At 63.9% G+C, this 21859-nt stretch overlaps 2 protein-coding genes across 8 annotated transcripts in view; one reads left to right on the top strand and one right to left on the bottom strand.

Moving 5' to 3' along the window:
- The window catches only part of BIN3 (bridging integrator 3), a 50685-nt gene extending 40038 nt beyond the window's left edge, over positions 1-10647 (top strand). For both annotated transcript variants that reach the window (XM_064175771.1, XM_064175772.1), the window contains 2 exons: positions 1510-1644; positions 10226-10647. In XM_064175771.1, coding sequence (XP_064031841.1) covers positions 1510-1644; positions 10226-10372 — 282 coding nt within the window. In that variant the 3' untranslated portion in view covers positions 10373-10647. The remainder of the gene's footprint in view (positions 1-1509; positions 1645-10225) is intronic.
- A 2239-nt stretch (positions 10648-12886) lies between these two features.
- On the bottom strand, positions 12887-19668 carry C42H8orf58 (chromosome 42 C8orf58 homolog). 6 transcript variants are annotated; one of them, XM_064175768.1, is made up of 6 exons: positions 17615-17694; positions 16423-16919; positions 16172-16327; positions 15480-15549; positions 14176-14237; positions 12887-12971 (listed from the first exon to the last, which is right to left on the bottom strand). In XM_064175768.1, the coding sequence occupies exons 1-6, from the start codon at positions 17658-17660 to the stop codon at positions 12963-12965; spliced, it is 840 nt and encodes a 279-aa protein (XP_064031838.1). In that variant the 5' UTR covers positions 17661-17694; the 3' UTR covers positions 12887-12962. The 6 variants fall into 6 exon arrangements, with proteins under 6 accessions (XP_064031838.1, XP_064031837.1, XP_064031840.1 ...); XM_064175766.1 differs by lacking the exons at positions 12887-12971; positions 14176-14237; positions 17615-17694 and adding exons at positions 15042-15184; positions 15279-15382; positions 19565-19668; XM_064175765.1 differs by lacking the exons at positions 12887-12971; positions 14176-14237 and adding exons at positions 15042-15184; positions 15279-15382 and having other exon boundaries at positions 17615-17675.
- Between the last annotated feature and the right edge of the window lie 2191 nt (positions 19669-21859).

The following is a 21859-nucleotide window of genomic DNA, read 5'->3' on the forward strand; positions in this document are numbered from 1 at the left end:
CAGCCAGCACAACCCAGCCCCCAGCCCTGCCCAACCAACCAGACCATGGCACTCAGTGCCCCAGCCAGGCTTGGCTGCAACACCTCCAGCCATGGGCACTGCACCACCTCCCTGGGCAGCCCATTCCAGTGCCAATCACTCTCTCTGACAACAACTTCCTCCTCACCTCCAGCCTCAACCTGCCCTGACACAGCTTCAGCCTCTGGCCCCTTCTTCTGTTGTTGCCTGCCTGGCAGCAGAGCCCAACCCCACCTGGCTCCAGCCTCCCTGCAGGCAGCAATCAGCTCTGCCCTGCTGCAGGCTAAACAAGCAGGTTCCCTCATCTTCCCTTCCCAGCTGTCTGCTCCAAGTCTTCTCCCCTCTGCTCCTCCACCTGAGCATTCCCAAGGCTCCTCATCCCCCTGCCAAATCACCTTCTGCAGCTCCTTGACCCCACTGAAGCCTGCTGTGCCCTATTGCCAACCTGCAGCTCTGCCTGTGCCACCCCTGCGGCTGTGCCGGCGCCAGGGCAGGGCTGGGCTGGCTCCCTGCCCCTGCTGCCTTCCCTCTGGAATGACACTGGGATTAAGTGGCAGACCTGAAAGTGCTCTAACATTTCACAGCCCACCCCCTCCTGCCCTTTTCCACACCACCTCAGAGACATTTCCCCTTTCTCCCCACGCTGCTGTTTAAAGGAGCCACTGGGACAGGCTGAGCTGAAGGTCACAACCAGCAGAGTGTGGGGCAGGGAGGGGGGGCAGGAGCACAGAATGGGTTAGGGTGGAAGGGAGCTCAAAGCTCAGCCAGTGCCAACCCCCCCTGGCATAGGCAGGGACAGCTCCTGCTAGGAGAGGTCACTCAAGGTCTCATCCAGCCTGGTCCTGAACACCTCCAGGGAGGTTGTGGAGCACAGAAGCACCAAATGTGATCTTTAGTGGTCACTTGGTGCCACCAATCTCCACTGGACGGGCACTTTGCCCCCCCAGGCTCCCTGGAACAGTCACTTTGCCCCCCCAGGCTCTCTGGAACGGTCACTTTGCCCCCCCAGGCTCTCTGGAACAGTCACTTTGCCCCCCCAGGCTCACTGGAACAGTCACTTTGCCCCCCCAGGCTCTCTGGAACGGTCACTTTGCCCCCCCAGGCTCTCTGGAACGGTCAGTTTGCCCCCCCAGGCTCTCTGGAACAGTCACTTTGCCCCCCCAGGCTCCCTGGAACAGTCACTTTGCCCCTCCAGGCTCCCTGGAACAGTCACTTTGCCCCCCCAGGCTCTCTGGAACGGTCACTTTGCCCCCCCAGGCTCACTGGAACAGTCACTTTGCCCCCCCAGGCTCTCTGGAACAGTCACTTTGCCCCCCCAGGCTCCCTGGAACAGTCACTTTGCCCCCCCAGGCTCCCTGGAAGGGTCACTTTGCCCCCCCAGGCTCTCTGAGCTGCCTGTGCCTGTCCTGCCCCCGGTGCCAGGCTGCGCTGCGGCTGTGCCCGCGGGCAGGGCACTGCCTGGGCCTCCCTCTGCCCTCTCTGCTGCCCCAGGCCCGTGAGGAGCTGAGGCCTGTGAGGGAGGACTTCGAGGCCAAGAACAAGCAGCTGCTGGAGGAGATGCCCAAGTTCTACAGCAGCCGAATCCACTACTTCACCCCCAGCTTCGAGTCGCTGCTGCGGGCACAGGTGAGCTGCTGCGCCCCCCCTGCCACCCTGCTGCCACCCTGCTGCCACCTCGGGCCCTGCCTGCCTGGGCACTGCTCCTCAGGTGCCACCAACCACACCTCTGCCTGCAGCAGGGGTGAGGGCAGCTGGGAGGCAGGGCAGGAGGATGCTGGCAGGTTGGCATCTGCTGGTGCCTGCAGTGATGCTCTGCTGGCTGCTGGCCTGGGCTCAGGGGCACTCCTGGCACACCCCTGGTGTCCTGTCCCACCAACCTGCCTGCTCCAAGCCCTGCTGGGCTGGTAGCTCCTGGGCTGTAGCCCCTTGGGTGTGCCAGGGGTTGGATCTGGTTGGAGGTGAGGAGCTGTGGGGGGCTGTGGGGAGCTGTGAAGGGCTGTGGGGGGCTGTGGGGGGCTGTGAGGAGCTGTGGGGGGCTGTGGGGGGCTGTGAAGGGCTGTGGGGGGCTGTGAAGGGCTGTGGGGAGCTGTGAGGAGCTGTGGGTAGTTGTGAGGGGCTGTGAAGGGCTGTGGGGAGCTGTGAAGGGCTGTGGGGAGCTGTGAGGAGCTGTGGGGGGCTGTGGGGGGCTGTGGGGGGCTGTGAGGAGCTGTGGGGGGCTGTGAGGGGCTGTGGGGGGCTGTGAAGGTCTCATCATCAAGCTCTCTGCTGGCTCCTGAGAGCTGCCAGAGCCAGAGGAGGCTGCTGTGTGATCTGCACACCCAGGAGCTGCAGGCAGGGGTGGCCTAAATAAACTGCAGCCTGCTTCAGTTGCCACCTTCCAGCCTCCTCCTGCTGCTCCTCCTCCTCCCATCTCCTTTCTCCTGCTCCCATCTCCCTTCTCCTCCTCTCCCATCTTCCTTCTCCTCCTCCCATCTCTCTTCTCCCATCTCCATTCTCCTCCTCTTCCCATCTCCCTTCTGCTGCTCCTCCTCCCATCTTCTTTCTCCTGATCCCATCTCCCTCCTCCTCTTCACCCATCTCTCTTCTCCTCCCATCTCCCTTCTCCTCTGCTCCTGCTTCAGTCTCCCTTCTCCTCCTCCCACTCCCATCTCCCCTCTCCTCTGCCCCTTGCCTCCAAGGCAGGGGAGGAGCAGGAGCAGGGCTCTAACCCTGCTGTGAGCTCCTGGCACCCCTGCCCCGGATGCCAGGGCGCTGCAGTGCCATGGGCTGGGCAACTCCCTGCTGCCGGGCACCTCCCTGGGGGCGTTTTTGGGGTGGCAGGGAAGCTGCTGCGGTGGCACAGGTTGGGTGGCAGAGAGCAGGTAGTGCTGCCCTGCCCTGCCCTGCCCTGCCCTGCCAGGGTGAGGAGGGGGCTGGGCTGCCCCTGTGCGAGCTGCCTGCAGGCTGATTCACCCCGCGGGTGGGTGCTGGGGATGCTGCTCCCTGCTGCCCCCTTAGCGATGCCAGCCTGGAGCTCCCAGCCCCAGCCCTGGCAGACACCCTGGAGCCACCGCCGAGGCCCTGCCCAGCCCCTCCCCCCCCGGCCACTCGTGTGTCGTGGGTGGGTGGTTTGGGACGAGACCTTGAGCGCTGCCCCCAGGCCTGCCTGGCTGCTGGGGAGCTGCTGGCAGAGGCCTGCAGGGAGCAGCTTTGCCCCTCTCTGCCCTTGGCCACCCTGTCCCTCTGCCTGGCTCCTGCCTGCCAGCTGCCTCCTGGCACAGCTCTGAGGGCAGAGGTGGGGTTGGGGTGCTGGGGGGTGTGAGCTGTGCCCTGGGCACCTTCTGCTCCTCTGGGTGTCCACTTCCCTGGGCACCTTCTGCTCCTCTGGGTACCCTCTTCTCTGGGTGCCCTCTTCTCTGGGTGCCCTCTTCCCTGGGCACCTTCTGCTCCTCTGGGTACCCTCTTCTCTGGGTGCCCTCTTCTCTGGGCACCTTCTGCTCCTCTGGATACCCTCTTCTCTGGGTACCCACTTCTCTGGGTACCCTCTTCTCTGGGTACCTTCTCTGGGTACCCACTTCTCTGGGTACCATCTCTGGGTACCTCCTTCTGTGGGTGCTCTCTTCTCTGGGTGCCCTCTTCTGTGGCTATCACCAGCAGCAGTGAGGCTCCTCAGGGGAAGGGGCAGATGGGCACATTGGAAGCTGGGGGTTGGCTCTGCCCTTGGGCATGGGCACTGCCTGGCACCACAGCTCTGGGACTGCTTGGCCCCAGGTCAAACTCAGCACCCAAAGGTGCCTCTGGCTGCACAGCCCTGGCGTTTTGCCCTGGTTGTGGTAGGATTTTGCCCTCCCTACCCTCTGCTTCCTTGGGAATGCTTCGTTTTGTTTCTCAGCCACCTCCTTAGGTGAGGATTTCTGTTGGGAATGGAGAGAAAAACCAACTAAAAACCTTCCAGAACCTCCTTCTGAGGCCCCAGAAGGCAGCACCAGGGCGAAGCTGCTGCCACCTCCCCTTGGCTGGGCTGAAGCTGCTCCCAGATGGATGCTGAAGCCTGACCTAGATGGGAGCTGACTTCATCCTTCCACCTCCCTCCCCTTGGAGAGAGCCTCCCCAGCAGCAGGACTGGCAGCAGAGCTCTGCACACCCCCAAGGACCTCTCTGTGCCCAAGCTGTGTGTGCCCCACCCCTGCTGAAGGGTTCAGCTGCCTTCTCCCGTGGCAGGAGGCTGGAACCAAGCAGCAAAGAGGAGTTCCTGGGCCAGGCTGACTCCAGTGAGGCAAGAGCAGGCCCAGGACTAGCTGCAGAGAGCCTTGAGTCACTGGTGGGGAGACTTCCCTGGATCCCAGTCCCCATCCCAGCATCCCAATCCCCATCCCAGCATCCCAATCAATGGGAGGGTTGTGAGCAGCAACAAACTGAGCTTCCCCACCCCACCCTCCCAGCCAGTCCAATCCATCCCATTCCTAAGTTCCTCCTCCCCTGCTGTGCTTCCTGGAGCATCATTGAGCATCCTCAGAGGGGTTTGGAGGTGAACATCTCAGCACTGAACATCCCCAGAGGGGTTTGGAGGTGAACATCTCAGCACTGAACATCTCCAGAGGGGTTTGGAGGTGAACATCTCAGCACTGAACATCTCCAGAGGGGGTTGGAGGTGAACATCTCAGCACTGAACATCTCCAGAGGGGTTTGGAGGTGAACATCTCAGCACTGAACATCCCCAGAGGGGGTTGGAGGTGAACATCTCAGCACTGAACATCTCCAGAGCGGTTTGGAGGTGAACATCTCAGCAGTGAACATCTCCAGGTGAACATCTCAGCACTGAACACCCCCAGAGGGGTTGGTGGTGCTTGGTGGAATGTCCCTTTTCAGCCTGCTCTGTGTCTCCAGGGAGTGGTGAGGCCCCCAGTGGGCATCTGGCAAAGAGCAGATCCATGGAATGGGTTTGGGCTGGAAGGGACCTCCAAGATCATTCCAGTTCCACAGGCAGGGACAACCTTCCCCTAGCTCAGCTTGCTCAAGGCCTCATCCAACCTGGCACTGGGCACCATTCACAACCTTCCCTGGGCAACCTGTGCCAGTGTCACCCAGGGAAGTGGCAGCTGCCAGGACTTTGAGGTTGCTCATCCCCAGGTCAAACCCAGCACCCAGAGGTGGTCCTGGGTGCACACTCTTGGTTGTGTTCCCCTTTTGTTCCCCCCTCTTCTTCTCTCCCTTTCCCTTTCCTTTCTTTTCTGGAGAAAGCAAAGGGTTAAAGTGAGCCAAAGGCTGCCAAGTGGCAGGAGTGGCACAGCTGTGGAGGGTCCTGCTGCCTCCCCCAGCCCCCCACCCCCACCCCCGACTTCAAACCAGCTCCAGCCAGAGAGCTTTGACCCAACAAGACCTCACTCCAAGACCTCCTCACCAGGTGCTTGTGTTCCCAGGGCTCAGCTCTGCCTGTCCTCAGCATCCAGCTCCAAATTCTTCTCCCCACCCACGGCCCCGGGGCCAAGCCAGCAAAGGCTGGGGGGGGGCTTTGAAGTGGCCACACGAAGATGAAAAGGCTGAGAGGGGGTGTGGGGGAGGGGAAGTTTGGAGCCCCAGTTGCTGCTGTGGCTGTGACCAGTGCCTGCCTTCCACCTTGATTTTCCACTTGGAAACCTCCTGATTTAGTTCATTTTCCACTTCAAACCCTTCTGATTTCATTTGTGCCCCACTTAGAACCCTCCTGGTTTACTTTTTTCCCACTCAGACCCCTCCTGATTGATTTATTTCCCACCTAGACCCTTCTTGATGTTACTTTGTTTGCACTTAAACCCCTCCTGATCTTTTTATTCCCCATTTAACCCCTTCCTCATTTCATTTTTCCCCACTTAAACCCCTCCTGATCTTTTTATTCCCTATTTAACCCCTTCCTGATTTCATTTTTCCCCACTTAGACCTCTCCTGATCTTTTTATTCCCCATTTAACCCCCTCCTGATTTATTTTCCCCACTTCAAACCTTCCTGATCTTTTTATTCCCCACTCAAACCTCCCCCTGATTGATTTATTTCCTACTCAGGACCTCCTTGATGTGATTTTCTCCCACTTAGAGCCTCCCTCATCTTCTTTATCCCCCATTCAACCCCCTCCTGATTCATTTTTCCCCACTTAGAGCCCTCCTGATCTCTTTATTCCCCACTTAAACCCCTCCTGGTTTGTTTCTTCCCACTTCAAACCTTTCCTGATCCTTTTTTCCCCACTTAAACCCCAAAATTCTTCCTTCCTTCCTTCCTTCCTTCCTTCCTTCCTTCCTTCCTTCCTTCCTTCCTTCCTTCCTTCCTTCCTTCCTTCCTTCCTTCCTTCCTTCCTTCCTTCCTTCCTTCCTTCCTTCCTCCCTCCCTTCCTCCCTCCCTTCCTCCTTCCCTCCCTCCCTTCCTTCCTTCCTTCCTTCCTTCCTTCCTTCCTTCCTTCCTTCCTTCCTTCCTTCCTTCCTTCCTTCCTTCCTTCCTTCCTTCCTCCCTCCCTCCCTCCCTCCCTCCCTCCCTTCCTTCCTTCTTTCCTTCCTTTCCTTTCCTTTCCTTTCCTTTCCTTTCCTTTCCTTTCCTTTCCTTTCCTTTCCTTTCCTTTCCTTTCCTTTCCTTTCCTTTCCTTTCCTTTCCTTTCCTTTCCTTTCCTTTCCTTTCCTTTCCTTTCCTTTCCTTTCCTTTCCTTTCCTTTCCTTTCCTTTCCTTTCCTTTCCTTTCCTTTCCTTTCCTTTCCTTTCCTTTCCTTTCCTTTCCTTTCCTTTCCTTTTCTTTTCTTTTCTTCCTTCTTTCCTTCTTATTTTCCCCTCCCCCACTTAACCCCCTCCTGACCTTTACAACCTTCTCCCCCTCCCCATCCCCTCCACTTCCACCCTCCTGATCTTCCCTGACCCAGCAGAAGTGGGGAGGGGGCAGTGAGGGGAGAAGAGCTCAGAGTCTGCTGAAGCACAAATTGAGGTGAGGACCCCCCCAGCCCCCCCCAGAGGGGCTCTTTGGTTTGTGGAAGGCTGCCAGGCCCTTGCCCCCCCCCCAGAAGCAGAGCAGCAGTGGAGTGAGGGGGCAGAGAGTGTCCCACAGCAGGATTAGTTCAGGACAGGTGGGGCTGGGCCCTTTGGCTGCCTCTCAAAGGCAGCGCTGGGAGCTGCGGGGCTGGGGCTGGGCGGGGGGGGGAGGGGGGCAGCATGTGGTGTCCTGGGCTGGAAAAGTACTGGCTGCTGGCGAGGGGGGGGCAGAGGTTTTTGGGGGTGGTCTCCCCTCTGCTGGAGGTGTCCCCTCCCCACAGATGAGTTTTTGTCACCCCTGCCCCAGCAGGGATGGGCAAAGCCTGTGGGGAGCTCCTGCCTCAGGCTGGAGGCACTGGGGGAGAGGATCAGCCCCCCCCAGGGGACCCCCACTCAGGGAAAAGGGCCGGGGGGGCACAGGGACATAGTTTTTGGGGGTGTTCTCTCCTGTGCTGGAGGTGTCCCCTCCCCAGAGGTGATTTTTGTCACCCCTGGTCCAGCAGGGATGGGCAAAGCCTGTGGGGAGCTCCTGCCTCAGGCTGGAGGCACTGGGGGGGAGCAGCTGCCCCCCACCCAGGGGACCCCCACTCAGGGAAAGGGGAGGGGGGGGCGCTGGCATTGGCATCTCCCTCAGGAAGGGCTGGATGGTGCCAGCTTGTGGGTGGTGGTGGGCAAGGAGGGGGGGGGCAGAGACCTAAATGTTTGCTCTGCTTTGCCAGTTAAGTACAGAGGAGATGCTGCTGGGGGCAGTGGGGTGCTGGGGGGGGGGGGGGGGCCGGGAGCAGTGCTGGGGTTGGGGAGGGTCTGGGAGAACTCCTGGGGGTCAGGAGGGGACTCTGGATGGGGCTGGGGGAGGTCTGGGAGCAATGCTGGGGATTGGGGGGGGCTCTGGCTGGGGTTTGGGGGGTCCTGGGAGCAGTGCTGGAGTTGAGGGGGGGTCTGGATGGTATTTGGGAGGGGTCCTGGGAGCAATGCTGAGGGTTGTGGGGGGACTTTGGGAGCAATGCTGGACTGGGGGGGCAGGAGAGGGGGGCAGAGCATCCCCAGCTGCACACAGCTGCCTCCAGCCCTGCCTGCCCAGGGAGATTGGCCTCACCGTGCCAGGGCTGGGGCTGGCAGCCTGGCTGGGGCCATGTGTGACTGACAAACCTCTCTGACCCCAAACACCCCCCCCCGCCCCCCAGGCTGTGGAGAGAAGGGACATGGCAGGAGGAAGGGGGCACCTGCAGGGCCCTGGCACCCAGCTGGGCTGCCAGCTGTGGTGTGCCAGTGATGCCCACCAGCATCTTTTACCCATCTGTGGCTGCAGCCTGCTTTGGTGGGGGGGAGGGGGTTTGGGGGTGGCCTGGCTGTGGTTTTGGGGGGAGGGCTGCAGTGGGGATGAGGAGGTGGGGGGGGAGGGTGGTGGTGCCCACAGGTTCGTTAGTCACTGTGGTAATGAGCAGTGCTGCTGAATCACCCCCAGCCCCCAGAGCAGCCCCCAGAGCAGCCCCCCCTGCAGCCCACCCCCAGGAGAGGGCAGGGGGGTGCAGGAAGCTGGCAAAGAGGGGTGGGAGGGGTGAGGGGACTGGGGGGGAGTGTCCCCCAGCAGCTCCCCTGGGCCCTGCCCAAGGCGAGCATCGTTGGGAGGCAGGCTCGGGGACTCTGTCTCCATGGAGACCCTGAGAGTGGCTGCTGCTGGGGACCGCTCCCAGGCACCCACCCAGCCCCCCCCGGGGGCTCCTCTGAAAGCTCAGCCTGGGGAGGCTGGGAAAGGAGCTCTGGAGCTCAGCCAGGCCAAGCCCCCCCTGCCCCAGCAGGGCACCCCCAGCAGCTTGCCCAGCAGCACAGTGCCCAGGGGGGTTGGCAGCTCTGCACACAAGGAGGCTCCACAGCCTCTCTGGGCAGCCTGCTCCAGGCCTCAGCACCCTCACAGCAAACAACTTCCTCCTCCTCTTCACATCCAACCTCCTGGGCTCCACTCTGTGCCCTTTGCCCCTTGGCCTGTCCCTGGCACCACTGAGCAGAGCCTGGCCCCAGCCTCTTGCCCCCCACAGCTCCTTCAGCTCTTGCTCAGCACTGCTCAGTGCCCTCTGGGGCTGCTCTCCTGCAGGCTCTCAGCCCCAGGGCTCAGCCTTTGCTGCTGCCAGAGCTGCTCCAGGCCCCTCAGCATCCTCCCAGCCTGCCCTGGACTCTCTGCAGCACTTCCCAGGCTCTGGAATTGGGGGGCCCAGACCTGGCCCCAGCACTGCAGCTGTGGCCCCAGCAGGGCAGAGCAGAGGGCAGAGCAGAGGGCAGAGCAGAGGGCAGCAGAACCTCCCTTGCCCTGCTGCCCACACTCTTCTTGCTGCACTCCAGGGCACCACTGCTCTCCTCGGCCACCAGGGCACACTGCTGGCTCCAGCTCCCCCTCTGCTGCCCCCAGCTCTGCCAGCTGCTCAGAGCTGCTGCCCAGCAGGGTCACCCCTTGACGTGAGGTCAGCACTGGCACCAAGCAGCCTCACCCCATCCTCCATACCAGCAGGGGGATGCTCAGCCCTGGCACCCCTACTCCTGCCATGCTTCCACCACCACTCTCCAAGCTGAGAAGAGATTTTGGGCGCGGGGGGGGGGAGGGGAAAACCCAACTCTATCCCCCCCCTCCCTTTGCCCACAGCGCCAGGCTGGCTGCCAGCACCCAGCGGGCACCACCGCGCTGCGCTCAGCGAGGGCCCCGAGCAGGCAGCCCAGTGCCATCTGCCTGTGCTTGACCCACTGGCACCCACTCCAGAGAAGGCTGGGAGTGGAGATGGGGGGTGGGGGGGGGGAAGGATGGCTGCAGTTAATTGGTGGTGTTAATTAGCACTTTATTAAGCTCACCCCACACTGGGAGAGGAGAGTCCACGCAGGCTCCGGGCGCTGCCAAGGCGCCGCCGTGCCCTCACCTTGGGTGACAGTGCCACCAGTGGGGACAAGCTGGTTTGTTAGAGAGGGGGGGGGGATGGTGATATTGAGGGGGGGGCTGTGTGCCAGTGGCATGCCAGCAGGCAGCTCCCCAGCTGGGGAAGGGAGGGGAAGGAGGGCAGAGAGCGTTATTAAAACGTGTTGAGTTGGAAGCATCCAAGGGGGTGGCAGCGCCACATGGGAGAAGCTATTTTAGACACCAAGAGATGGCTGAGACGAGGCTGGGGGAAGGAGAAAGGGTTCAATTCCCACCCCCTCCTCCTCTTCCTCCTCCTCCTCCTCCTCCTCCTCCTCCCCTTTTTGGGGGTTGCTTTCCCCAACAGGTTGTCTACTACACAGAGATGCAGAAGATCTTCGGGGAGCTGACGGCGCAGATCGAGCGGCCAAGCCGCAGCGATGAGCAACGGCAGAGGGAGAATGATGCCAAGCTGGCAGAGCTGAGGGCACTCTCCATCGTGGCTGATGATTGAGTGAGGGGGGGGAAAAATGTTGAGGTGAGGGGTGGGGGGCAAAAAAGATAAGCATAGAGGAACTAAAGGATTGGGAATCTTCTTCCCTTCCCCCCACCCTTAGGTGGGCGCCGAAGTCGCTTTGGCCACCTGCGGCTTCAAGGTGGAGTTGGCATCCAGGGGAAGGGGTAGGTTGGAAGGGGAGCACAGAAGGTGAAGCAGTGCCAAGGCTCCTGGCCTGGGCAGGGGCATCTGGCACTAAAGGTCTCATCCAGCCTGGTCCTGGACATCTCCCCAGGGAGGTTGTGGGGCACAGAAGCACCCAATGTGATCTTTGATCACATTGGGTGCTTCTGTGCCCCACAACCTCCCTGGGCAAGCTGTGCCAGGGGTCTTCCCCCACCCTCAACCTGTGCCAGTGTCTCCCCCACCCTCCCTCTCATGAATTCCCTTCACTCACTCTCCCCTCTCCCAGCTCAAAAGCCGTTTTCCCCTCTTCCTGGCACCCACAACCTCCCTGGGCAGCCTGTGCCAGTCTCTCATCCCCCTCACTGCAAAGAGCCTCCCAGTTGCAATCTCCCCTCTGCCAGTTTAACCTTGGCAGGTTCCCCTTTCCAAGGTGGCATTGTGACCCTTGGGGGGGGGTCCCTTTTGAGCTGGCACTCTCAGCATCCAGCTGTTGGCACAGCTGGGGCTGTTTCTCACCCTGCCTCCAGCCCAGTTTCACCTTCATTTAGGGGGTGCAGTGGGGCAAGGACTTAGCTGGGCATAAGGAGCAAGCCTTGGGGTGCTGCTGCCCCTTGCCAGGTACCAGGTTGATGCTGGAGCAGCACTGGGACAAGCTCAGGTCACTCTTTGCCCACCTCTGGCACTGCCCTCAGGTGTTGAATGAGCTCCAGATGATCCTTGGGCTCCCTTCCAAGCTGGCACTTTGCCACTCTCAGCATCCAGCTGTGCCAACAGCTGGGATTGTCTCTGCCCCCTGCCCATTTTTGCCTTCCTTAAAGGGGTGCAGTGGGACCAGGACTCAGCTGGGCACAGGAACAAGCCCTGGGGTGCTGCTGCCCCTTGCCAGGTACCAGGTTGATGCTGGACCAGCACTGGTCCAACCCTTCCAGGGACAAGCTCAAGTTGCCCTTTGCCTACTCCTGGCACTGCCCTTAGGTGTTGAATGAGCTCCAGATGATCTTTGGGCTCCCTTCCAAGCTGGCACTCTGCCACTCTCAGCAGCCAGCTGTTGGCACAGCTGGGATTGTCTCTGCCCCCTGCCCATTTTTGCCTTCATTAAGGGGGTGCAGTGCAGCAAGGACTCAGCTGGGCACAGGGAGCAAGCCCTGGGGTGCTGCTGCCCCTTGGCAGGTACCAGTTCGCTGCCAGATCAGCTGTGCCAAGGGCTGGAGCTGGGTCAGGCTCCTCACCAGGACTAAAGCCCTCCTGGGACATTGATTTTGTGCCTTTGGCCCCAGTGAGCTGCCCCCGCGGGAGGGTGAAACCCCTCAGATGCCACTGTTGGAGGCATCAGAAGAGGGTGAGGAAGGGGCTGGGCAGCCCCTGCCAAGCATCCAGCAGTGCCAGGTGCTGGATCCACCTCATTTGAACCAGGAAGGGGACAAAAATGCCCCCAACCCCTCCAGCTGAGGGGGGGGCACAAAGGGTGCCCAAACACAGAGCAATGGATGCCCACCCGGGGGGCTTGGGTAGCCTAAAAGGGAAGTGGGGAGGGGAATGCCAAAGGGAAATGCCAACCCCGCAGGGGTGGGGGCTGCAGAGCCTGAGCTGCCCGCCCTTGGTGGTTGTGCTGGGGGGCACAGAGGTTGGGGGGCACAGAGGTTGGGGGCTCCATCACTTCCCAAATAAAGTTCCTGGCAGCCCAGAGCCGAGGTTTGTGCCCCGGGTGGGGGGGGGTTGGGGGTGTGCAGGGTGCCAAGGCTGAGCTGCTGCTGCCCTCTGCTGCCGTCTGCCAGCCAGTGCCACACCACGGAGCGGGCAAGAGGGGCCTGGGCCTTGGTCCCCAGCCCCACAGGTCGGGGGGTGGGCATTGGAGATGAAGGGGTTGGGAAAGGAGGGGGGTGGGGGGAATCAGAGGGGCTGTCGGAACCCCCCCCCCGGCGTCGGTTGTGTGCAGTGAATCTGAGCCTGGGCTTTGGCACCTGGGGGAGCTGCAGGAGCCTCCCTGTGCCAGGGTGAGCTGTGTGGAGCCAGCTGCAGCCTAGAAACCTGCCCATGGGCACAGGGGCACCCTCCGAGCTGCTGGGCACAGCACCCTCCGAGCTGCTGGGCACAGCACCAGTCACTGCGTTTGGGGGGCTCTGAGCCTCAACCAGTCCCACCTGTGTGCCCAGCTCAGAGCATGGCAGGCTGGGGGGGGAGGCTTCATGCCCCATCTCCAGCCCACACCTCAGGGTTTCCCCCATTGAATACCAACCCCAGCTGGCACTAACCCTGCCCAGCCCTGCAGGAGCTGTCCTGGCTCTGCAGGGAGAGAGCTGGCACAGAAAGGGCCCATGGGGACCTTGCCACCACCCATGGCCATGTTGGGTGGCATCCAGGTGGGCATCCCGTGGGGTTTTCTCTCTCTCCTGATGAAGATCTGGCAGGTGCTGGTTCCTCATCATGCAGCCTAGAGGGGAGAAGGTGATGGGCAGCTGGCAAAGGTGGCACCTCACGTCCCCATGCCCCCCACACCTCTGACCTGCCACCTTGGATTGCTGCCTTGGGTGCCCCAGCCTTCCCTTGCCCAGGGTGATCTGGGGACACCAGGCTCATCCTCCTCCTCCTCACCTTGACCCTGGACCAGCATCATCCAGAGTGTCCTCAGCATCCTCTCAGAGGGCTGGAGGAGGCAGTTGGGGCTGTGCAGGCTGCAGAGGAGAAGGCTCCCAGGAGACCTTCCTGTGGCCTTGCAGTGCCTCAAGGGGCTACAAGAGAGCTGGGGAGGGACTTTAGAGGCTGTCAGGTAGGGATAGGACTGGGGGGGATGGAACAGAGCTGGAGGAGGGGAGAGTGAGGCTGGAGGTGAGGCTGGAGGTGAGGCAGAAGTTGTTGAGCATGAGGGTGGTGAGAGCCTGGCAGGGGCTGCCCAGGGAGGGGGTGGAAGCCTCATCCCTGGAGGTGTTTGAGGCCAGGCTGGCTGAGGCTGTGTGCAGCCTGCTCTGGTGTGAGGTGCCCCTGGGCATGGCAGGGGTTGGCACTGGCTGCTCCTTGTGGTCCCTTCCAGCCCTGCCTGGTTCTATTCTATGACCTCTTTGGGGTCTGCCACCAGTCCTGGGTAGTTCATGGACCCAGACTGGGACAGGTCCCCCCAGCGAGGGGGCAGAGCAGAAGGTAGCAGAGGGAGCTCAGGGTTGGCTGCTCTGGAGGCTGAGAGAAGCCAGAGAGGTCCTCTCTGACCACAGACACCCCAAAAGAGCCATCACGGTGGGGCCACAGCACCCAGGCAGAGAGGGGCCTGGGGGAGAGGCTTCAGTGGTCCCCCAGGTGCAGGACAAGAGGGGAGGAGGAGGCTGCCCTGAAGCTCCCCCTTGTAGTGGGGACACATTTTTGTCCTTGTCACCTTGGCTGAGTCCCTCCAGCCCCCTCCTCACCTTGGTGAGGTCCTTGGCATGTGTGTCCCCCCCCCCCAGAGTAGCTCAGGGAGTGGGTGAGTGGCAGTGGGAAGAGTTTTGCTGCCAGGGAGGGGGGGGGGAACAAGGACCACAAGCCCTTGGTGCCACCACCCAGGGGTGGTTCTGCTGCAGGAAACCTCCAGCCGTGCTCCCAGGGACCCCCATCCCCCTACCCCCCCCCCCCCGGCTCCATCCCCACCCGAGAGGTTGGGCACTCACCTTGCCAGGGAGGCAGCAGTGGGATGCCAGGGCTGGAGCGGGGCTGGGATGCTCAGGATCTGCTGCTGGGAAGGGAAACTCGGCAGGAATGGGCAGGGAAAACAGGGCGGGGGAAGGGGGGGGGCGGTGCGGAGGAGATAAGGATCGGGAGCGTGTTGGGGGTGAGGGGGGGGGGGGGGAACCTGGCGGCTGAGCTCGGCCTCGCAGGCAGCGTTCACCAGCAGCGTCCTGCTCCCGATGAGACCCCGAGGGGCTCCACGGAGGAGCTGCCCCCTCCCCAAACCGCAGCGGGAAGAAGATCTCCTCTCCCACCCCCCCACGCCCCCCCACACACCACCTCCACCCCCTCCCCGGGTTGGTCATCACTCCGAGGGGGACCACCTTGGAGGATCACTTTGTCCTCCCCCCCCGTATGATGCCACCAGGAGCATCCCTCAGGCCCCCCCTCGCCCTCCCCACCCACCCCTTCCCCCGTGCCCCTTCCCCACCTCCCTCCAGCAGCTGCTCTGAGGGGGGGGGGGGCAGGGAGGGGCAATGAGCTTCAAACTCTGCCCCCCCCCCAAGCCGTTGTGGGATGCCCCCCGGGGGTGACCTTGGAGGGGACCCGGGATGGGGGGGGGGGGGGAGGGGCAAAGCCATGGGCAGCGATGCGGTGACGTCACCCAGGGGTGCGAGAGGAGTGACGTCAGCAGGCGGCTGCCCCTGACCTCAGCTAACCTCAGCTCTGGTGGTGCCAAGTCTTTATTGGGTGCAAAAATGAGGATGTGCTGGGGGGGGGGGGGGGGGGCAGGGTGAATGAGTGGCACCGAGCAGGGCACCGGGCAGGCGTGACGTCATCGGGTGGGGTGTGACGTAACAGGTGCAGCGTTCTTCATCCATCCGAGGGGGGGGAAGGGGGTGGGTAGGGGTCTGGGGAAGGTGCCCCCAGCCCCTACCTGCAGCGCCCCCCCCGCAGCGAGCGGTGTGCGAGGCGAGTGAGCAGCAGCTTCACCCTGCCCCAGCGCCCGTCCTGCCGGCAGCAAAGGGGCACCGGTGAGGGGGGGGGCACACACACGGGGCGAGACCCCCGCCCACCTCCACCCCGCCACCCCCCAGCCCCTCACCGTGTCCGCTGGGGGGGGGCCCACGCTGCCCTCGCAGGGATCCAGCAGGTTGGGGGAGCTGGCAGAGTGTCCCCAGCGCCTCCTGCACGGCTCAGGGTCGGGGGCTGGGAGGGGGGGGGTCACAAAAGTGGTGAGGGGGGGACAAAAGGGGCGTGTTGGAGGGGGGGGGAGGGTGCCCCCAGCATGCCCTCCCCTGCTCACCTGGGGTCTGGCTGTCGGAGCAGGAGCGTGGCCGGAACCGCTGCCCCCTCCAGCCTGGGGGCTGGGTGGGCTGAGCAGAGGCAGGAGGTGAGCAGGAGCAGCCCCCCCCAGCCCCACACTGCGTCCTCCCCGGAGCAGGCTGAGGGCCCCCCCTTACCCCTTCACACCCCACCCCCAATCTTGCTCCCCACAGCCCCTCAAAGGCTGAACTGGGACCTCTCAGTACTGCTCCATCGTATCCCCCCCCAGCACCACCACTGCCACCCACAGGCAGCTCCTCCTAGGGCATGAACTGGGACCCCCCCAGTACTCCTCCCTCATTCCCCCCACATCCTCCCGGGGTGAACTGGGACCCCCTCACCCCAATACTCCCCCATTGTGCCCCCCACATCCTCCCGGGGTGAACTGGGACCCCCCCACCCCAATATTCCCCCATTGTGCCCCCCACATCCTCCCGGGGTGAACTGGGACCCCCTCACCCCAATACTCCCCCATTGTGCCCCCCACATCCTCCCGGGGTGAACTGGGACCCCCCCACCCCAATACTCCCCCATTGTGCCCCCCACATCCTCCCGGGGTGAACTGGGACCCCCCACCCCAATACTCCCCCCTCATGCCCCCCACATCCTCCCAGGGAGTGAACTGGGACCCCCCCCCCAGCACCACCCACGCCCCCCTCCCCTGGCCCTCACCGTAGTGTCAGGGTGGCTGTGCCCAGCCTGTGCCACCTGCTGCCTCAGCAGAAGGTTGTCCTGCTGCAGCCGTGCCAGGTGCTCCAGCAGCTGGCAGACGTGTTCCAGGTACTGCAGGCCCTGCCCTGGCACTGGCAGCATCACCGCGGGCACAGCCTGTGGGCGAGTGGGCACTGCATGGCTCCCGACCAGCCAAGCCCCCCTCGCCCAACTCCGTGCCCAGCCACAGCCATCCCCTCTCCATCTCTCACCTCTCCATCAGGATTTTCCACCTTGGGCTCCTCTTGCTCCCGGGATTCCCGTGCCAGCTGTGCCCACAGGCTGGCCGCGCCGCCGCTGTGCCTGCCAAGCTGCCGCGGGCATCGCCCCGGTGCCCGCTGCCTCCTGCTCCGCTGCGCAGCCTGCGCCAGTTTCTTGCTGGCCGAGCGGCTGTGCTGGGGCCGGGGGGGGTCTGTGCCAGGACCACCCACGGGGGGAGGTTTTCTGGGGAGGGAGAAGCTGCCGTGGGTGCCCAGGGGGGTGAGGGGCGAGGGCTCGTTGCTGGGCATCTCCACCCCGGAGTCCTCCGACTCGCACCTGGGCAGGTGCTCGCTTGCCGGAGGGCGGCTGGAGGACAGGGCTGCCCGCGGGGGGGGTCCCCAGCTGCTCAGCGCCGCCCCCCGGGGCTGCTCCGGGCTCTCCTGCAGCCGGCGGTAGGTGCTGGCAGAGGTGCCAACCACGCAGCTCTCCGCAGCCTCCCAGGGACCATCTGCGGGGCGAAGGGGGACGGCTGAGGTCCTTGGGCACGGCAAGGTGCCCACCTCCCCTCCTACCCTCCCCCGCCCAGCCACCCTACACCAGCTCCAGCCGTGCCCGAGGCCACAGTGCCACGCAGAATTCCAGTGGCCCCACTCCAGAGCCCTGCCCCACGCTGGGGATGCCCCTGTGATGGTGCCACCTTGTCGCTGCTGCCCACAAACATGCCCCCCCCCCACGCCCACCTCGCCCTCCCGAACCGCTCTGAGGAGCTCCCACCCCCCAGCTGCACGACTGAGTGCCCTCCTTGCACCCTCCCCCCCCCCCCACCTCCAGCTCGGTGCCAGCCAACTCCAGGGCACAGCAGGGCTGCAGGACCCACTCCCGCCCCACCCCCGGCACAGGATGGCTGCAGGGACCTGCAGCTCCTCACGCTGGTCCCCACCGCGTGGGGGACATCCCCGGGGGGGGGGACACGGGACACACACAGAACTCGGGGTGGGATCATGGGGTGCTGCCGGGGGGGGGTCTCTCACTCCCTGCCCCCACCCAGCCCGCAGCAGAGGGCTCTGCAAAGGGGGGAGCAAAGCTTTGGCCTCCTCCCTGCACTCAGTTTGGGGTTCAGAGCTTCCCACCCTGCCCAGCCCCACAGCAAACCCCTGCTTAAGGCTCAGCTCCCCCTCCCCGACCCCCCCCCTCAAGACTCACAGCCACTGAACCTCCTCTTCCAGACACCACAGGAGCTGCCCCACATCTCGGCAGCCTCCGGCCGGGCGTCCCCAGGTCCCTTTTATAGCCCCCCCCCGAGGCAGCCACAGGCCCTGGGATCCAGAGCAGCTCATTACAGGACTGGTTCCCGACTGGTTCCTGCCAGGAACTGGGGATCGGTGGTACAGGCTGGACCGGTGGTTAAGGGCTCCCTTCCCAACCCCCGCCCGGGAAGGAGAGAGAAGGTGGTTGGGAAGCAGGCAGACAGCTCAGCGCCGCAGGAATTCCCAGCTCAGGGCTCTGGATTCACTTGGGCAGGAGTCTCGCAGGGATCCCAAACCCCTGCCCTGCTGCGGGAGCTTCCCAGGGATCCCCAAACCCCTGCCCTGCTGCGGGAGCTTCCCAGGGATCCCCAAACCCCTGCCCTGCTGCGGGAGCTTCCCAGGGATCCCCAAACCCCTGCCCTGCTGCGGGAGCTTCCCAGGGATCCCCAAACCCCTGCCCTGCTGCGGGAGCTTCCCAGGGATCCCCAAACCCCTGCCCTGCTGCGGGAGCTTCCCAGGGATCCCCAAACCCCTGCCCTGCTGCGGGAGCTTCCCAGGGATCCCAAACCCCTGCCCTGCTGCGGGAGCTTCCCAGGGATCCCAAACCCCTGCCCTGCTGCGGGAGCTTCCCAGCGATCCCAAACCCCTGCCCTGCTGCGGGAGCTTCCCAGCGATTCCCAGCGCCTGCCGTGCCGCGGGGGTCCCGCCGCGCTCCGCAGTGCCCGCCCCGCTGGCACTCACCGGGCACCCATCCCCCACGCAGCTCGAGTTCGGTGCCCCCCCTTGGCACAGGAGCTGGCAGCAGGAGTTTGCGGCCAGCCCCTGGCCGATCCCGCAGGACAATCCCGCGGGACAATCCCAGCCTTCAGCAGCCACTTGAATCCCAGCAATGCCGTGGGGGGTGCCCACCCCCAGCCCCTCGCCTGCTCCCAGCGCAGCCAGCAGCCCCCAGCCCACGCTCCCAGTTCGCTGCCAGTTGCCAGGGGCAGCGTGGGGCGGCCCCGCGTGCCAAGGGGGCACTGGGCACGGCGCTGCTAAGCCCTCCCCAGAGCTCCCTGCTTCGAGGGGGGGGTCACAGAGTGTGTGTGGGGGTCACAGAGTTGGGGGGGGGGGCGGGGGGGGAGTCACAGAGGCTTCTCCAGCTCCAACTGAGCTCAAACCTCCTCCCCCGGGAGCTGCCACCACGCTGGGGGGTGGTGTCCGGGGATGTCCCCAGACCCCCCCAGCTCTGGCTCAGAGCTACAATCTCTGCCAAGCTTTGCTGCTGGAGGGGGTGGGGGGGTCCCAGCACGAGCCGAGCTGGGTGGGGGGCACCTAGAGATGGGCTGAGGGCTCCTGAGCCTCCGCAGGCTCCATGCTGGGGCAGGCACTGGGAGGTAAATCCCAGCTCCAATTCCCAGCACTGTCTGCACCTGGAGCCCCTCCCAGCACGAGGAGGGGGTGGGGGGGGCTATGAGGGGGCTGGGGGGAGGTGGAATGACCCAAACTGGGGGGTGGGGCTAAGGAGCCCCTTTCAGCAGGGGCACCCCAAAGTTGAGGGGTGCCAGGGTCCCCTCCAGCACAACCAGCGTTAACCTGGGGGGGTGCCAAGGAGACCCCGCAGCGTGGAAACCACAAACCGGGGGGGATGGGGGCGCGGGCAGGGACCCCCAGGACATCCCCCCCCCCCCCCTCCTTCAGCACAGAAAACGCAAGCTGGGGGAGCTCCAGGGGGGCTTCAGGTTCCCCCCTTTAGCACAGACACCTCCCCCCCGAGTCAGGGCTCCTTGAGGGTCCCCTTCCAGTAAGAGCTTAGCAGTTTGAGGACCCCCAAAACCCAGACCCTAAGGACTCCTCCTCAGCTTTGTGGGGGGGTGTATGGGGGGGGGGAGAGGTCTCCCCATAGCCCCAGCAGCCCCCAACTCACCCCTCTGCCGCTGCACGCTGAAGACTCGGCGGCGACGCAGCATCCCCAGGCGTGGGGTAGGGGGACACGGACGGGGTGGGGGGGACACAGACCAGAGGGGAGTGACACAGACCGGGGGTGTGGGGGGGGGGGAACACACCGGGGGGGCGGAGGGGGACACGCAGCGGCCAGGGAGGGGTCCGGGCAGGGCAATGCTGCTGCTCCTCCGCTGCTTTATTGGGCAGGGCTGTGGGGCGGAGCAGGGCTGGGGGAGGGGGTGGGGGCAGCAGCTGTGCTGCCAGCTGAGGGTTGTGCCACCCCCCGCAGGGGTGGGTGGGGGCCGAAGCCTTCGCTCCCACCCAGGTTAAAAAGGTTCATTCATTGCTCTTTTTTGGTCGTCGTCTTCTTTTCTTTTCCCTCTCCTCCCCTCCCCCTGCACCGAGTCTGGGCTGGTGGTGATGGAGGTGGGCAGGAGAGATGGGCTGGGAGGGTCTCCAGCCCTCCTCCATCCCTCCAGCCCTCCATCCATCCTCCATCCATCCTTCATCCATCCTTCCCTCCATCTCTCCTCCATTCATCCTCCATCCTTCCCTCCCTCCATTCATCCTCCATCCCTCCTCCATCCATCCTTCCCTCCATCCATCCTCCATCCATCCCTCTCTCCCTCCATCCATCCATCCATCCATCCTCCATCCCTCCTCCATTCATCCTTCCCTCCATCCATCCTCCACTCTTCCCTCCCTCCATCCATTCTTCATCCATCCATCCTCCATCCTTCCCTCCATTCTTCTCTCCATCCATCCCTCCATCCCTCCCTCCTTCCATTCTTCCCTCCATCCCTCTCTCCATCCATCCATCCATCCATCCTTCTCTCCATTCATCCTTCTCTCCATCTATCCATCCATGCCTCCATCTATCCCTCCCTCCCTCTCTTTCCCTCCTTCCCTCTATCCACCCATCCCTGGGGAGCAGAGGCATGGAATGGTTTGGGTGGGAAGGGACCTTTAAAGCTCCCCCCAGTCCAACCCCCTGCAGCCAGCAGGGACAGCCCCAGCCAGGGCAGGCTGCTCACAGCCTCACGCAGCCTGACCCTGGGTGGTGCCAGGCCTGGGGCAGCTCCCAGCTCCGTGGGCAACCTGAGCCAGGCTCTGCCCAGCCTCAGTGCCAAACATTTCTCCCTTCTCTCCAGCCCAAATCTGCCTCTTTTCAGCTCACCCCCACCCCTGCCCCCCACCCCCGGCCGGGCACCACAGACCCTGCTAAATGAGATCCTCATCAGACACAGCAGCACCGAGCAGGACTGAGCTGCAGCTGGCAGGGGCTGAGTCCGACCGTGCCCTGCCTGCAGGGCACTCCAGGCAGGACCCTGGGCAAGGGCACGCCAGAACCTGACACGGACCCTGAGCAGAGGGTCACAGCAGGGAGACCCCAGGAGCTGGCTGAGGGACCCCAGGAGCTGGCAGAGAGACCACAGGAGCTGGCAGAGGGACCCCAGGAGCTGGCAGAGGGACCCCAGGAGCTGGCAGAGGGACCCCAGGAGCTGGCAGAGGGACCACAGGACTTGGCAGAGGAATCCCGAGGCCAGACTGAGGGACCCCAGGAGCTTGCAGAGGGACCACAGGACCCATCTGAGGGACTCCAGGAGCTGGCTGAGGGACCCCAGGGACTGACTGAGGGGCCCCGGGAGCTGGCCGAGGGACCCCAGGAGCTGGCAGGGGCGGTGGGCAGCAGGGGTTGGCTCTCTCCCGGGCTCAGCCGGGGGCTGCTGATAAGTTAACCCCAAGCCCATCTCCGTGCAAAGAGGCAGGAAGGAGGGCGGAGGGCAGCGATAAGAGCCCACCTGGGCCCCCGCAGGGACAAAGACCTCTGCCAACAACCCGCAATAAAGCCCTGACACCTCCCAGGGCCCCTCCCAGGGCCCCTCCCAGGGCCACTCCAGCCCCATGGGCAGCTGCGACCTTCCTGGCAGCAGGGCAAGCCCTGGCCGTGCCCTGGCCGTGGCACCAGACCCCTGCTCCGTGCCACCGAGCCTGTGCCACCCCCCAGTGATGGGGTGAGTGGGGGGGGGGGGGTTGCTTCCAGCTCCTCAGCGCTGCTCTGGGTGCAGGCAGGAGCCCTGCAGGGTGTGGGGGCCCAGGCCGCCTGTCCCCCACCCCCGGCCCCGACCCCGCACGGAGCACAGGGGGCACGGAGCAGGTATATATTATATTTCTCTGGGGGGCGCTCTGCAGCCGCGGCCCCGAGCGGTGCCAGCCTCCGCCGCTGCCACCCAAGTGCCCAAGCGTGCCCGTGCCGCTGCCCCTCCCCCACGCGTCC

The sequence above is a fragment of the Pogoniulus pusillus genome, chromosome 42 (genome assembly GCF_015220805.1).
Source record: "Pogoniulus pusillus isolate bPogPus1 chromosome 42, bPogPus1.pri, whole genome shotgun sequence".
Taxonomy (NCBI): domain Eukaryota; kingdom Metazoa; phylum Chordata; class Aves; order Piciformes; family Lybiidae; genus Pogoniulus; species Pogoniulus pusillus.

Excerpts from the sequence above, each read along its gene's own strand:
- C42H8orf58 (XM_064175765.1), bottom strand. The coding sequence starts at position 17,660 with ATGTGGGGCAGCTCCTGTGGTGTCTGGAAGAGGAGGTTCAGTGGCT. Across the intron at positions 15,550-16,171 it reads ACAGCCACCCTGACACTACG|CCCACCCAGCCCCCAGGCTG; the intron begins GTGAGGGCCAGG and ends GCCTCTGCTCAG. Across the intron at positions 15,383-15,479 it reads CTCCGACAGCCAGACCCCAG|CCCCCGACCCTGAGCCGTGC; the intron begins GTGAGCAGGGGA and ends CCCCCCTCCCAG.